Source organism: Staurois parvus, unplaced genomic scaffold (genome assembly GCF_062004578.1).
Source record: "Staurois parvus isolate SC_StPar_1 unplaced genomic scaffold, SC_StPar_1.0 ptg000671l, whole genome shotgun sequence".
NCBI lineage: Eukaryota > Metazoa > Chordata > Amphibia > Anura > Ranidae > Staurois > Staurois parvus.
The window spans coordinates 3,741,896-3,757,304 of record NW_028318467.1 but is presented as its reverse complement, the minus strand read 5'-3'; the positions used below and the strand labels follow the sequence as shown (position 1 = coordinate 3,757,304).

General features: G+C 43.9%; 1 protein-coding gene across 2 annotated transcripts in view; it reads left to right on the top strand.

Annotated features, from left to right (window-relative positions):
- The first annotated feature begins 7,171 nt into the window (after window positions 1-7,171).
- The window catches only part of TIRAP (TIR domain containing adaptor protein), a 38,788-nt gene continuing 30,550 nt past the window's right edge, over window positions 7,172-15,409 (top strand). The window contains exon 1 of one of the 2 annotated variants that reach the window (XM_089652106.1): window positions 7,172-7,456. In XM_089652106.1, the coding sequence (XP_089508232.1) occupies window positions 7,410-7,456 (47 nt within the window). In that variant the 5' untranslated portion in view covers window positions 7,172-7,409. Of the gene's footprint in view, window positions 7,457-11,549; window positions 12,103-15,409 lie in introns of those variants that run through there. The other variant, XM_089652108.1, reaches the window with a different exon arrangement.

The window sequence follows — 15,409 nt, the reverse complement described above, 5'->3', positions numbered from 1 at the left end:
TGTCACCCATCCTCTGGAACTCCCTGCCCCAACCCATCAGATTATCACCTACTCTCCTCGCCTTTAGGCGCACCCTGAAAACCCATCTCTTCAGGGAAGCCTACCCCACCCCCTGCTAACTTGCTGACCTCCTCCACTCTTCCTACCACCCCATCCCCCACAGCTATCTCCTCCTGTGCCACCATCCACTCCCTCCTAGATTGTAAACTCGAAAGAGCAGGGCCCTCAATCCCCTCATGTTTTGCATTGTATTGGTATTGTTCTGTCACATGTTCTGTCCCCCTTTGTAATGTACAGCGCTGGGCAAACTATTGGCGCTTTATAAATACTGTATAATAATAATATAACACATATAGATGGTCATACATTAGATTGTAAGCTCCCAGGATCAGGGCCCTCCTAACCCTCTTGTATTGAACTGTATTGTTGCTGTATTGTCTCATGTTATATTGTAAAGCGCTGAGCAAACTGTTGGCGCTATATAAATCCTGTATAATAATAATACACTATACAATCAGATTGTACAATCGCCTTTGAATTTACCAAAACTATGTAATATGTGGGCAAACCTAAATAATTCATGGCATCAGTATTAAGTCACGTGGGCCCTTGTACTACATGACATGCAATGACTATTCTGCAGTACAATAAACATACCTGCCTGCTTGCAGTCTTCTTTAGACTGTACTCTGAGCTGTGAATGCGATGCTTAGTTTATATTCCGGCAAAGATCATGTGTGCCTGGATGATTGCACCCCCCATGCATGCGCAGAAGTGACGCCATTCCATGGTGGCTATGAAGACCACATCAAGGCACTAGGAAGAAGTTGGGTAGAAGATGTCAGAAAGGGACCTCAATCTGTCGAAGGAGACGTAATACTGCAATACTGCGGACTTTAGGTCCACTTTAAGATTGTACAATCAGATTGTATTATGTATGGCTAGCTTAAATGGACCTTGTAGCATGTATGGCCCCTTACTGACCTCTGTAGCGTCAGGCAGAAATTAAGGTGTCAAGGCAAAATTAAAAAAAAATTAAAAAATCGTAAATTTCTGGAATACTGTACATTCACATTTCAAACATACTGCAAGTATAGAAAAATAAGTGTTGATGTCAGTAACATAGAGTGCTCCTACCTTCCTCACTGACATGACAACACTGCTCTGAATGTCTAATCCCGTGGTGTCAGCCCTGCCTACTTCATTTCTGTTCTTCAAACATTACAATCAGCACAGATCTCTCCTCATCTGTTCCCCCGTTGTCTCCTTCTTATCTCCTTAGAGCCAGTTCACACTACAAGCGTTTCAGTTGCTTTTTTTCCGCATCCAAAACGCACAACAAGTAGGTTATATGGTTGTCAGTGTCATAGTTCCCATCAGTGCTTGCAGTTTCAGTGCGTTCCAGGTGCAGAAAAAAATAAAGTAGAACAGGCTGCATTTTTCCTGCACAGAACTGTACTGGAACGCAGTAAAACGCATTACAAACGCACTGGAACACACCACAACCGCATTGGAATGCACATGTTCCTATTTGAATTGTAGAAAAAGAGAGGGGAAAAAATAAACAGGATGCATCAAAAATGCACCGGAACGTGTCAAAAGCGCACGGAACACACAAAAAACATGTCAAAACCACGCATACAGAAACGCATCAGGAACACATGTGGCCTGTGTATCTACAGTGTGAATCGACCTATGGACAGGCAGAAAGCACAGGATGTTGCCAGCCCACAAGATGTTTGACAGGATGAACAGGTCATTTTTATCATTATCAAACAGATATAACAAAACATTTTGAATGGATTACTTAGGAGCCCAAAAGGGAACAAATACAATAAGTAAGTTGTTAGGAGTTACATAAACTTTAATTTTCAGTTTACAGCAAAGACACTTTCAATCAGTTGCAGCAGATCAGTTCATTCTGCCCCCCTCCTTATTTGGGAGACTTGGATTTCTCTCCAGTTACTGGCAGGCTGACAGATGTTTTATCTCTTGGGGCCCCCCGGTGGTGAAAAGGGGAGAGGCCCCACCACATTCTCTGCTATAGCTGTAACAAAGTCCCATGGTGGTGTCACCCTCCTCCAGCAAATTCTCCACAATACACAATAAACAAAAGTCCATTTGTTAGCTGTAATAGAAGGCCATCTTACCTGTGGGAGGGGCAGAGACACAAACTATCTATGATTAGGGTCTCCAGGGGATGTGATTTGTTACAACTTATCTTCAAGCCCAACTCCAGCCTAAACTGTTCTTTTAGCTGTGGATAAATTGGGGATGGCTTAGAACAGGGGTGTCAAACTCCATTTCATCTCAGGCCGTATCAGCATTATGGTTGCCCTCAAAGGGCCGGTTGCAGGGGCGGACTGACAACTCATGGGGCCCCCGGGCAATAGGGGATCATGGGGCCCCTGTGTCCTTGCCCAAACTCAAAAAAGCCTATGAAAAAGGTACATCTCATGGGGCCCCCACTGACCCCGAGCCCTTGGGCAGTGCCCGAGTTTCCAAATGGTTAGTCCGCCCCTGGTTGGTTGTATTTGTAAGACTAGATATCCAGAGCACCCCACCCCCCCCATTACATAAGATGTCAAGAATCCCACACCCTCCCTAACATCACCATGCACCCCCTTTGGGGGCAGAGTTGGAAAGCAGAAAGTGCAGGGTCTGGAGGAGGACCAGAGGAGGAGTGGAGTCAGTTACCATAGTCTGCTGAATGCTGAGACCAGGGGAGGCAGAGATAAGGGGGTGCTGCAGCTGCACTGTGTGGTGCAGGATCTGGTGGAGGATTTTTGTCTTCCTCTCTGCTGAGACAAGGTGGGGGTGAAGACAAGAGGGTGCCTGCAGGAGAGGTGCAAGGGCCACATGAAATGGCCTGGAGGGTCGGATTCGGCCCGCGGGTCTTTTGTTTGACAGCTGTGACTTAGAACATCTGTGGGGTTTTATGATCTGTGTCCCCGTTGGGGAGATTTCCCCTTCCTGTTCTGTCTGACATCCATCAAATAGACAGAGAATAACAGGACAGTGATTGAATCCTGACTCTGACCCTTCTAACCCACCAAAAATTTTTTCTTTTACAGAAACTAAACACACTCTATGCAGTTTCAATGTACAATCTCCTTTAGATCCACCAACAACTATGCAGGAGAAGGGCTGGCCTGATTCAATGCTGAACAGATTGTTTAGGCTCGTGCTCATGTTACACAGTTTTGGTAAATCTAAAGCAAATTCTACAGAGATTATACAATCAGATTGTATAGTGTACACACATGATTGCATCTAAAACTGGTCATACACTATACAATCTGATTACTTTAGTTTTAAAAAAACTGTGTCATATGAGGGCAAACCTAAAGAATCCATTTAATTTGTATTGAATCAGCCACACACATACAATCCTATTGTGCAGTCTCCTTTAGATCACCAACCACTATCTAGTGCATGATCCTGTCTGACTGGATACAGATGGATTGGATAGATTAGGTAGGTCCTCATATTAGATTTTTTTTGGTACATCTACAATTGATTGTACTAAGGCAGGCCATAGATTATGAGATTTTCTTTCCTGCAACCCGTGAATCCCCTGATTCCCCCATCAACACAGTCAGTGTAGATGGGGGAATCCCTCCCATGGCGCTGTTATGTTCTGCCAGCAGGGGGGCACTGGAAGCAGTCCCTGCCAGGAGAACACTGATTATTGCTAGCAGCTATAGCAATAATCGAATTCTAAACATCCGACAGGCTGGTTGTACCCAAGTCGATCTATTGATTGACTTGGGTACAATCAGCCTGCCCATAGATGGGTCAAATCTTAGCCGGTCCCTATTGAACCAGTGGAGATTCGATTTATCTAAGGCCCACTTTAGATTGTATGATCAGTATCCCTAGGCTGGCTATACACTCTACAATCTGATTGTATTGAGTTGAATCTTCTTTAGCCCTGTCATCAACTATGTAGTACAAGGGCCTGCCTGATTCAGTACTAATTGATTGTAATGTTCAGGTTTGTTCTCATATTACATAGTCTTGGTAGAGCTAAAGGACATTGTACAGACATTGTATAATGTGTGGCCATCTTTAGCCCCCGGTCACATCAAAGCCAATTTTGAAATCATGCGACTTACAGTGAAGTCGCACGATTTCAAATACGGGTGACCTGCCGATTTCAGTTGCGATTTGCAAGACATCTCACACAGATGTCTATGAAAATCACAACAAAAGTAGTGAATACTTTAGAAATCTGTGCAGCTCTAACCAAGTCAGAACCGCACCGATAGGACCGCCCTAAGAGTGACAATAGGGTGTGACTTAGCATTTGATTTGCAAATTGTCTGGCATCCAAATCGCATGCCACGTCACACCCGATGTGACCAGGGTGTATCTGTGATTTATTCACTTGATGATGATGAGGCAAAACACACGTCACTATGTATGCTATGGGCCAGCCACTGACAGTGTGCCTGAAAGTTTGTCATGAACGGTAAGGCATCTGTTTGGATGAAACACTGAAGGCTGTAATTAAGCCTGACACTAAAAGGTGAACCAGTTGGACAGGACGGGCAAGACTTGAACAACTCTATAAAACCTAAGAGGAGGATAGGAGCATTGGTACAGGTACCTAAGAGGAGGATAGGAGCATTGGTACAGGTACCTAAGAGGAGGATAGGAGCATTGGTACAGGTACCTAAGAGGAGGATAGGAGCGTTGGTACAGGTACCTAAGAGGAGGATAGGAGCATTGGTACAGGTACCTAAGAGGAGGATAGGAGCATTGGTACAGGTACCTAAGAGGAGGATAGGAGCGTTGGTACAGGTACCTAAGAGGAGGATAGGAGCATTGGTACAGGTACCTAAGAGGAGGATAGGAGCGTTGGTACAGGTACCTAAGAGGAGGATAGGAGCATTGGTACAGGTACCTAAGAGGAGGATAGGAGCGTTGGTACAGGTACCTAAGAGGAGGATAGGAGCATTGGTACAGGTACCTAAGAGGAGGATAGGAGCATTGGTACAGGTACCTAAGAGGAGGATAGGAGCGTTGGTACAGGTACCTAAGAGGAGGACAGGAGCATTGGTACAGGTACCTAAGAGGAGGATAGGAGCGTTGGTACAGGTACCTAAGAGGAGGATAGGAGCATTGGTACAGGTACCTAAGAGGAGGATAGGAGCATTGGTACAGGTACCTAAGAGGAAGATAGGAGCATTGGTACAGGTACCTAAGAGGAAGATAGGAGCATTGGTACAGGTACCTAAGAGGAAGATAGGAGCATTGGTACAAGTACCTTAGAGGAGGATAGGAGCATTGGTACAGGTACCTAAGAGGAGGACAGGAGCATTGGTACAGGTACCTAAGAGGAGGATAGGAGCATTGGTACAGGTACCTAAGAGGAGGACAGGAGCATTGGTACAGGTACCTAAGAGGAGGATAGGAGCATTGGTACAGGTACCTAAGAGGAGGATAGGAGCATTGGTACAGGTACCTAAGAGGAGGACAGGAGCATTGGTACAGTTACCTAAGAGGAGGATAGGAGCATTGGTACAGGTACCTAAGAGGAGGATAGGAGCATTGGTACAGGTACCTAAGAGGAGGATAGGAGCATTGGTACAGTTACCTAAGAGGAGGATAGGAGCATTGGTACAGGTACCTAAGAGGAAGATAGGAGCATTGGTACAGGTACCTAAGAGGAAGATAGGAGCTTTGGTACAGGTACCTAAGAGGAAGATAGGAGCATTGGTACAGGTTCGGCACACAGATCAGGAGACATTTGGCATCCTTCTATTGAAAAATCAAATATAAGAAAATAAAAGAATGCAATTACGAGAACATGAACTTTGCTTCATCCAGGAAAAATACAGGTTTACTTCAACGTATAGCTTAAAGGCAAAAACTTTTTTTTAGTTTTAAATAGAACGAAGAAGGATTAGAACCCGTCAGTTTTGATTGCTGTCTGTAACCCCAAGGATATTACTGCTGCTAAGTTTGCACCTAAATCAGCCATTTATAAATGGCCGGACGGTGGCAGTGCAGGGTGGGGTGGCCGTTTATAAACGGCCTCCCCGCCCCCTGCTTGTGCACACTCCCTGGGAGCACGCAGCACCGCAATCCGGTGCCCGCTGTGTCCTCTGGACTTAGTGGAACACCGATTGTCGTACGGGACCTCTGTGCGAGGTCCTGATCATGACATCACTGATTGGCCAATCAGTGATCACATGCAGAGTAGTAAGCAAGATGTCACTTCTGACATTATTGCTTACTACGTGTGAAATCTGTGAATGATCACAGAGGTCACATGGTACAAGGCTATTCACAACAGCCTTGTACCATGTGACAAGCTGTGACCAATCACAGCTCACACAGTAGTTCTCAATGGCTGCAAGAATGCAGCCAGAGAGAAAGAGAAATTATTGCTTTTACAGCCTTTAAGGGTGTAAAAGCAATCAGTGTAAAAAAAAAAAAAAATTGTCATCACCCCCCACAAGTAGTACAGTGTCACCATGGTGACACTATACTGCTAGGGTGACAGTATGTAAAAAAAATTATAAATAAAAAAATAAATAAAATAAGAATGTAAAAAAAAAATGTTTAAAAATTATCATTTTTGGTTATAAACTAATATGGGTTATTTTTTTTTACTAATAAGATAACGGAATACATTTTGGCCAAGATTTATGATGAAATATTATTTATTTGCAAAAGTTTATAAGAAAAACACTTTTTTTCAAAATTTTTGGACTTTTTCATTTACATAGCAACAAAAATAAAAATCCCAGTGGTGAATAAATACCACAAAAATAAAGCTTTATCTGTCTCAAAAGAATGCAAAAAAATTCATATGGGTACAGTGTTGCATGATCGCGCAATTGTCATTGAAAGTGTGTTAGCGCTGAAAGCTGAAAATTGGCCTGGACTGGAAGGGGGTAATGGTGTCCGGACTGGAAGTGGTTAATGAGCCCATTAGTCTGCCACAAAACATCCTAAACAATTCAGATGTATGTTTGTTTCAATGTTGCGGGATTCTGTCTTGTCCCCTGGCATTACTTTTCCATCATCTGCCTTCCTAAACACACGGAGCCTAGCAGAGGGTTTGGTAATGATAGATGACACAGGACTGGAAGGGGAGGGTCATGGAGAAGTGAAAGACTCTTGTAATGTGGGCAGGCCTTCATAGTGAGGAGGAATACCCATCAGACTTCCTCCTCCTGAGCCTCTTACCTACTACTACATCATACTGCAACCTGCCTGAACAACGGTAGCTCACGCTCAGGTGTTTATTTTGGGATAAAGCGTTGCGTCTGTCGCCTGGACAGGATAACATCTGCAAAGTAACTCTCAGAAGTGCCCAAGGCAGCCCTGGGCCGCCTCTGACATCTGATGCTGGAATAATGGCTGCTGGAGAAAAATGACTCTGACCGGCAAACATGAACTGGACAACGATCTGTGATGGCAGAGGAGCCCAGAGCAGGAGGTCAGTACCCGGGGTCTCCTTTAGATTTTGATTCCCTTTACTGCAAAGCCAGCATTCATTTAGCTATGATTGTGTACTGCTACAGTCTTCTTTTAACTTGATTAAGGCTGAATTCCGGGTATAGATTTTATTGTGCAGTTATATTGGTCCAGTGTGGAACAATCCCATACCCATGAGACCGCTGTGAAAGCCGTGACTACTGCAGAGATCTCCGCTGACTTTTGCGGCCTGTTTACCTGCTGCATAGTAACCACAGGGGGTTGCTTGCTCAGCATGGGCACCATACACAGGATGCCTTGCGTTTTTCTCAATGCATCAAATCATTCTGTGATTGGACAATGAGATATTACCTCTGCACCTCTCCACCTCGTCCAATCAGGGAATAATTAGTTCCCAATGCAGAAGAGCAGCTGATAAGCTGGTGACTCGGATTGTAACTACGGTCACTCTAGTAGTATTGTCTGTTAGGCAAGTCATAGACAAATTGATTTTCTTTCCATCCACCACAGGTGAAAGGAAATAAAATTCCTTGATTCCCCCATCAACACAGTCAGAGTTGATGGGAGAATGCCTTGAGCACAGGGGTGGACTGACCATTTGGAAACTTGGGCACTGCCCGAGGGGCCAGGGTCAGTAGGGGGCCCCATGAGATGCCCCTGGTACCTTTTTAATAGGCTTTTTTGAGTTTGGGCAAGGACACAGGGGCCCCATGATCCCCTATTGCCCGGGGGCCCCATGAGTTGTCAGTCTGCCCCTGCTTGAGCTTGAGTGTTCTGCTGACTGAGGGGTGTGGGGAGCCTATCCCACCCAGGAGAACACAATGATTACTGCTAGCGGCTATAGTAATCACATGCTAAAAATCCAACAGACTCGTTGTACCCAAGTTGATGGATCGAATCACAGCCAGTCCCTGCTGAACCATCCAAGATTTGATCCATCTCTGGTCGGCTTACAGGTATTGTCACTTTACACAGTAATCCCCCCAGGTACGGCATTGGCATATTTACATTGGCACATTTATCTGGAGTTCAGCTTTAAAGCCCAACTCTAGGAAATTTGAAAGCCGCCTCTCCCAAACTGCAGTGGTAATTACTTGATTAGTCTAGGGGAGAGTAAGCTTTTTACTTGCTACTCCGCCCAGCCAGCAGGTGGCACTCCCGGTGCTCTGGCGATGAATTCTCCCTCACCATCATCACATCCAATGTAGCCCTATGGACCTTGCATTGGTCTTGATGCCATCTGGAGCACATGCATTGCAGGGACCGTTCTAGCAGTGTGCAGCAGTGGAACGTTGCGTAAGTAAATCTACTTTAACAAGCCCCCTAGAGCTAGGTGAATAATCAATCCTTGCAGTGCAGGCGCAGCCACACTGCTAGGAATCATTTTCAAGTTTGCCAGAGTTGGGCTTTAAAGTGTATGTTACTCCAGCATTTCATAATCTTGATATGTGTCTGTTGTGCCATGTACAAGTGTTAAACGTATCCTGTTCTCTTTGTACTTCTTCCTTTGTGTGAAATATCTGGTGATCCTGCCACTCTCCCTGCTTTCCTATTTCAAACTGACCGCGCCAAGCATGGCAGTACATCCATGTCAGCATGATCAGTATTCTAGCTGTCCTCCAATGGTCAGAGTTGTGCTGACATGCCCCTCTGCACAGCCATTCACTGTTTTACCTTCTGTCTCTATTTCAACTCCTTGACGCCGTGTAACACAAATATGCGACCTCACAGAACTGGGCTTTTTTCCGTGGGGCCGCATATTTGCGTACCTGTCTTTCTGCTGTGAGTGCGCCACATGGCGCTCTCCCAGCACAAAGACCGTGGTGTCACTGAGAGCACCGGGTCCCGTTCTAACGATCGGGACCCGGGACTCCCGATTCCGGGTCACATGATCGCTGTGGATAGCCTCTGATTGGCTATGACAGTGATCAGTCGCTGTACAGCCCGGCCCCCTTGTTTTCTTTTCTTTCTATGAATGGGGGAGAGAGATACATTGTATCTCTCTAACTCCTGGCATAGAGGGGAAAAATGTTTGTTAAAAAAAAGAAGATAAATAAATATTAAAAAATGAAATAAAAAATAAAGAAAAAATACCTTGATCGAGGTTTGATCTAGTTCAGTGCCAGGGTTAGTGTTTAGATCAAGATCAGGGTTAAAGGTCAGGGTCAAAAGGTCAGGGTCAAAGGTTAGGATTAAAAAAAAATTGGTGCTAGTTTCAGTGTGTTTTAGGTAAAATTAAAACGAAAACAAAATGTGCACTATTGTCTCTGGACTGTACTACGGGTACAAACAACAAATAACATACACATATATGGTATCACTGCAATTATCAAGAGCTGGAGAATTTATTTTGGGTTGTTCTTTGGTGGTAGGTTATGGTGGTAACAAGAAACACACAGCTAAATTAAAAAAAAAGATTTTTTTTTACTATTTTGGGCCAGGTTTCCTTTAATAATAAAAAAAAAATCAGGAGATATCCATTACCATTTGCCACCAAATGAAAGCCCAATTTGTCCTGAAAAAAACAAGATATAATTCACCTGGATGTACAAAGTAGTTGTGATGATATGGACGGTTTTACTAACACGTCAACTTTGCAAAACTGTGCTTAGGCATTTAGATTTGTTTTACCCTTAGGCGTGAAGGGGTTAGTCTGAATGGGTTTGTATTTACAAGTCCCAGCATTTGTCAACACTCCCTCCCCTCCCCTGCAGCTGCCGCTGACTGACACAGGGGACTTGGATCATGTGACCAGTTCGGCGCAGACTTAAAATAGGCAAGTATTGTGACAGTGAGAGGCCCTGTCATTGTGAGAATATAGGAAAGTGTAACACAGGATTTGCATTAAGGGTTAATACGATGGTCCAGACGATTGTTTCTGACCAGAGAAAGCTGTGTTTTTGGCTTTTTCTGGATTCTGTAGTTCTGGGTCAGAACTTTCAATCCTGTGTCTAGATTTTATCAGATGCCTGCCACCTGTCTGACACTGTCTGACACAGGTGTGCATGGATGTAAGCTCAGAGCTTCTAGTTGGGAGACTGCTCCCAGGGTGGGAGACAGAAGGTCTCACCCAGTGGTCAGGGGGGCCACTGTCAGAAGCCATTGGACAAGAGGGTCTCACCCGGGGGTCAGAGGTACCCCAGCCAGAAGGTCTTGTTCCAGGAGATCCCTAATCCATAGGCGAGCCATGCAGGCAGGGCGCTGTGACTAAAGGCTAGAAAGCCAAGTATCCAGGACAGCTGGACAACAAAGTCATAGGGACTGGTAAGAGGAGCAGCGGTGCTGCCAACAAGCGAGCTAGGTGGCTTGGCATCTTCATTGTTTCGATTTTTGTGTGGAAGAAACCCCTGCGCAGGCATCTAATGTGAATTGTCCTTTTTTTTTATAGAAGTAGGCTGCCATGCCCTAAAATACAGTTATGAACTGGCCCAACTCATTGTAAATGCACCTACCGCTTGAGTTTAGTCTCCCCAAGACCACAATTGGTGGTCGTATGCAGGCAAGGTGGTGGAGTTCCAGATCCTCGAACACCAGAATCTGTTGTGCTCTGCAGTGTCTGCAGCAGGTGGTGTGCATCTCCCCTGGTTCACACCTGTGCGGGTGGTGCAGCTGCGGGACCCGCACAAATACCTGCAGCCGCATCACCCACACAGAGGAATGTGAGACCGGTAGGTGGGTGCCATTAATTCTAATGGAACGCCGCCCGCACTGGAAATCGCAACCGTACTGGGAACCTCAGTTCTCGTGCAGGCTGCGATTTCCAAGGTAGTGCAGGGACTTCTTCCCTGCGAGTCCCGGGGCACTGGAGTCCATTCAAATGAATGGGCTCGTGTCCACGCAAATTGCGGCCTGCACGACCTCACATGTGTAAACCAGGGCTCAAGGAAAGCATTGTGTGTGTCTTGGCCATAAAAAGACAGTGCTCCAGGGGAACTATGCAAGAATGCTGTAGCTGTGCAGTGGAGTGACTATGAAGATGAGGAATTTAGAATAAAAAAAAACCTGTACTTCCAGGAGATGAGATCGAACTCTGTGGCTGGAGGGGTTGTTACCGCCAGGGCAAGCCCCATATATACCTGAACAGAGTTTGCCAAAGAATGAGACAGCTGCTGTTACCTGTAGCAGCAATGCTGAAACGGGAGAAGCAGACTTAATCCAGTCCATGTTGCCTTCCGAAGACATTAAAAACTTTCTTACTAAGTTTGAGAGAGTTGCTGCATGGCAGGCCTGGCCTAGATGGAGTTCATGGTGGTTTACAGTTTGATGGGCCAAGGCTGGGATAACTATGGCAAGTACAAGGTGCAGATTGTGCATAGAGAAGAGATCAGGTGGGAAAGTCTCAGGAACAAGAAATTACCACATGGAGAGTTCTGACAAGGAATGGTGTCAAGCGTGGTTTCGTGAATGGGGCATGCTGTTGCCGAGTGTCCCAGGTCTCGAGATGCTGCACCTGATGATCCAGAGGAGCAAAAGTCTAGGATCACCTGCCATGGTGTTGGTGCAAAAAAGCATCTGCAGGGGTTGTTAGAAAGTTTAAAAAGGTTGCAATCTTGCACCATGGCCATGTGGGAACATTAGCTTGCGAGATCGCAGCCAAGAATAGACAACGCCCTCAAATGAAGCTTGCAACACCTGCGAAGTGGAATGGTAAGACTGTTGCTGTTACTAATGGGTAAAAGAAACTTGCTGCAAGGTGAGAACATTGGGGAACTGGAGAAAGTACAGAGAAGGGAAACCAAACTGATAAGAGGCATGGAGGAGCTCAGCTATGAGGAAAGATTAGAGGAACTGAATTTATTCTCTCATTAGAAGAGGAGATTAAGGGGGGATATAATCTCCATGTATAATACATAAGAGGGGATATGATCTCCATGTATAATACATAAGGGGGGATATGATCTCCATGTATAATACATAAGAGGGGATATGATCTCCATGTATAATACATAAGGGGGGATATGATCACCATGTATAATACATAAGGGGGGATATGATCTCCATGTATAATACATAAGGGGGGATATGATCTCCATGTATAATACATAAGGGGGGATATGATCTCCATGTATAATACATAAGGGGGGGATATGATCTCCATGTATAATACATAAGGGGGGATATGATCTCCATGTATAATACATAAGGGGGATATGATCACCATGTATAATACATAAGGGGGGATATGATCTCCATGTATAATACATAAGGGGGGGATATGATCTCCATGTATAATACATAAGGGGGGATATGAACTCCATGTATAATACATAAGGGGGATATGATCACCATGTATAATACATAAGGGCGGATATGATCACCTTGTATAAATACATCATGGGGGATATGATCACCATGTATAATACATAAGGGGGGATATGATCACCATGTATAATACATAAGGGGGATATGATCTCCATGTATAATACATAAGGGGGGATATGATCACCATGTATAATACATAAGGACGGATATGATCTCCATGTATAATACATAAGGGGGGATATGATCTCCATGTATAATACATAAGGGGGGATATGATCTCCATGTATAATACATAAGGGGGGATATGATCACCATGTATAATACATAAGGGGGGATATGATCACCATGTATAATACATAAGGGGGGATATGATCTCCATGTATAATACATAAGGGGGGATATGATCACCATGTATAATACATAAGGGGGGATATGATCACCATGTATAATACATAAGGGGGGATATCATCACCATGTATAATACATAAGGGGATATGATCTCCATGTATAATACATAAGGGGGGATATGATCACCATGTATAATACATAAGGGGGGATATGATCACCATGTATAATACATAAGGGGGATATGATCTCCATGTATAATACATAAGGGGGAATATGATCTCCATGTGTAATACATAAGGGGGGATATGATCACCATGTATAATACATAAGGGGAGATATGATCACCATGTATAATACATAAGGGGGATATGATCTCCATGTATAATACATAAGGGGGGATATGATCACCATGTATAATACATAAGGGGGGATATGATCACCATGTATAATACATAAGGGGGGATATGATCACCATGTATAATACATAAGGGGGATATGATCTCCATGTATAATACATAAGGAGGATATGATCACCATGTATAATAAGGGGGATGTGATCTCCATGTATAATACATAAGGAGGGATATGATCACCATGTATAATACATAAGGGGGGATATGATCTCCATGTATAATACATAAGGGGGGGATATGATCACCATGTGTAATACATAATGGGGGATATGATCACCATGTGTAATACATAACGGTGGATATGATCATCATGTATAATACATAAGGGGGGATATGATCATCATGTATAATACATAAGGGGGGATATGATCTCCATGTATAATACATAAGGAGGGATATGATCTCCATGTATAATACATAAGGGGGGGATATTATCTCCATGTATAATACATAAGGGGGATATGAGCTCCATGTATAATACATAAGGGGGGATATGATCACCATGTATAATACATAAGGGGGGATATGAGCTCCATGTATAATACATAAGGGGGGATATGATCTCCATGTATAATACATAAGGGGGGATATGATCACCATGTATAATACATAAGGGGGATATGATCACCATGTATAATACATAAGGGGGGATATGATCTCCATGTATAATACATAAGGGGGGATATGATCACCATGTATAATACATAAGGGGGGATATGATCTCCATGTATAATACATAAGGGGGGATATGATCTCCATGTATAATACATAAGGGGGGATATGATCACCATGTATAAGTACATCAGTGGTTCATATAGTGAACTCATTGTAGAGCTAGTCACCCTGAGGTCATCACAGAGGACAAGGGGGCACTCTTTACGTCTGGGGGAAAAGAAATTTAATCTCCAAACATGGAAAGGTTTCTTCACAGTAAGAGCTGTGAAAATGTGGAACAGACTTCCTCAAGAGTTGATTCTGGCCAGCTCAGTGGATTGCTTTAAAAAGTCCTGGATTATTTCTTGGATACACAGAATATAACTGGATATAACATTTATTGGTAAAGTTGATCCAGGGAATATCAGATTGCCTCTCGGGGGATCAGGAAGGAATTTTTTTCCTTAAGAAGTATATATCATAATGAGAAAAAGGAGAAAATTGGATCATGCTTTGCTGGGTTTTTTGCCTTCCTCTGGATTAACTGTGGGTATAGGCTTCTAACTTTTTTTTTTTTTTAATGGTTGAACTGGATGGACTTTTGCTTTTTTTTCAGGCAGACTATGTGATACCCTGTATAGTATGTGAATGACTTGTTTCCATGCAGTGCCTGTTGTAGCAGAGAGACAAGGGTTAAGGCTTAATATGCTGGTATGGTGTGTACTAACAAGCAGGGGTGGACTGACAACTCATGGGGCCCCCGGGCAATAGGGGATCATGGGGCCCCTGTGTCCTTGCCCACACTCAAACCACACCCAAAAAAGCCTATGAAAGGTACCAGGGACATCTCATGGGGCACCTACTGAACCTGGGCCCTCGGGCAGTGCCCGAGTTCCCCAATGGTCAGTCCGCCCCTGCTAACAAGTCTGAAAATGCTGATATGTATTCCTTGCGGTGGTTTCTATTCAAATCTAGGAGCTTAAAAAAAACGCTAGTATGCATGGAGCCTGAATGTTATTGCCAATTAGGCTCCTTTCACATCTGAGCATAGCATTTTTTGCGTGATTTTTGTGCGCATATTTTACCATGATTTTTGCACGTTTTTCATACAGCGTTTTTAGCCATTTTTGAGCGTTGGCGGTTTTTTATTAACCAATAGAGAAAGATATCATCTGTTGCATCATTTGTTACTAGGTTTTTCTGCTTCACCTTTTCCATCAGTTTTTATTTCTTTTATTATTATTTTGTTTTTTGTTAGGGTAAGGTGTAAGAGTTAA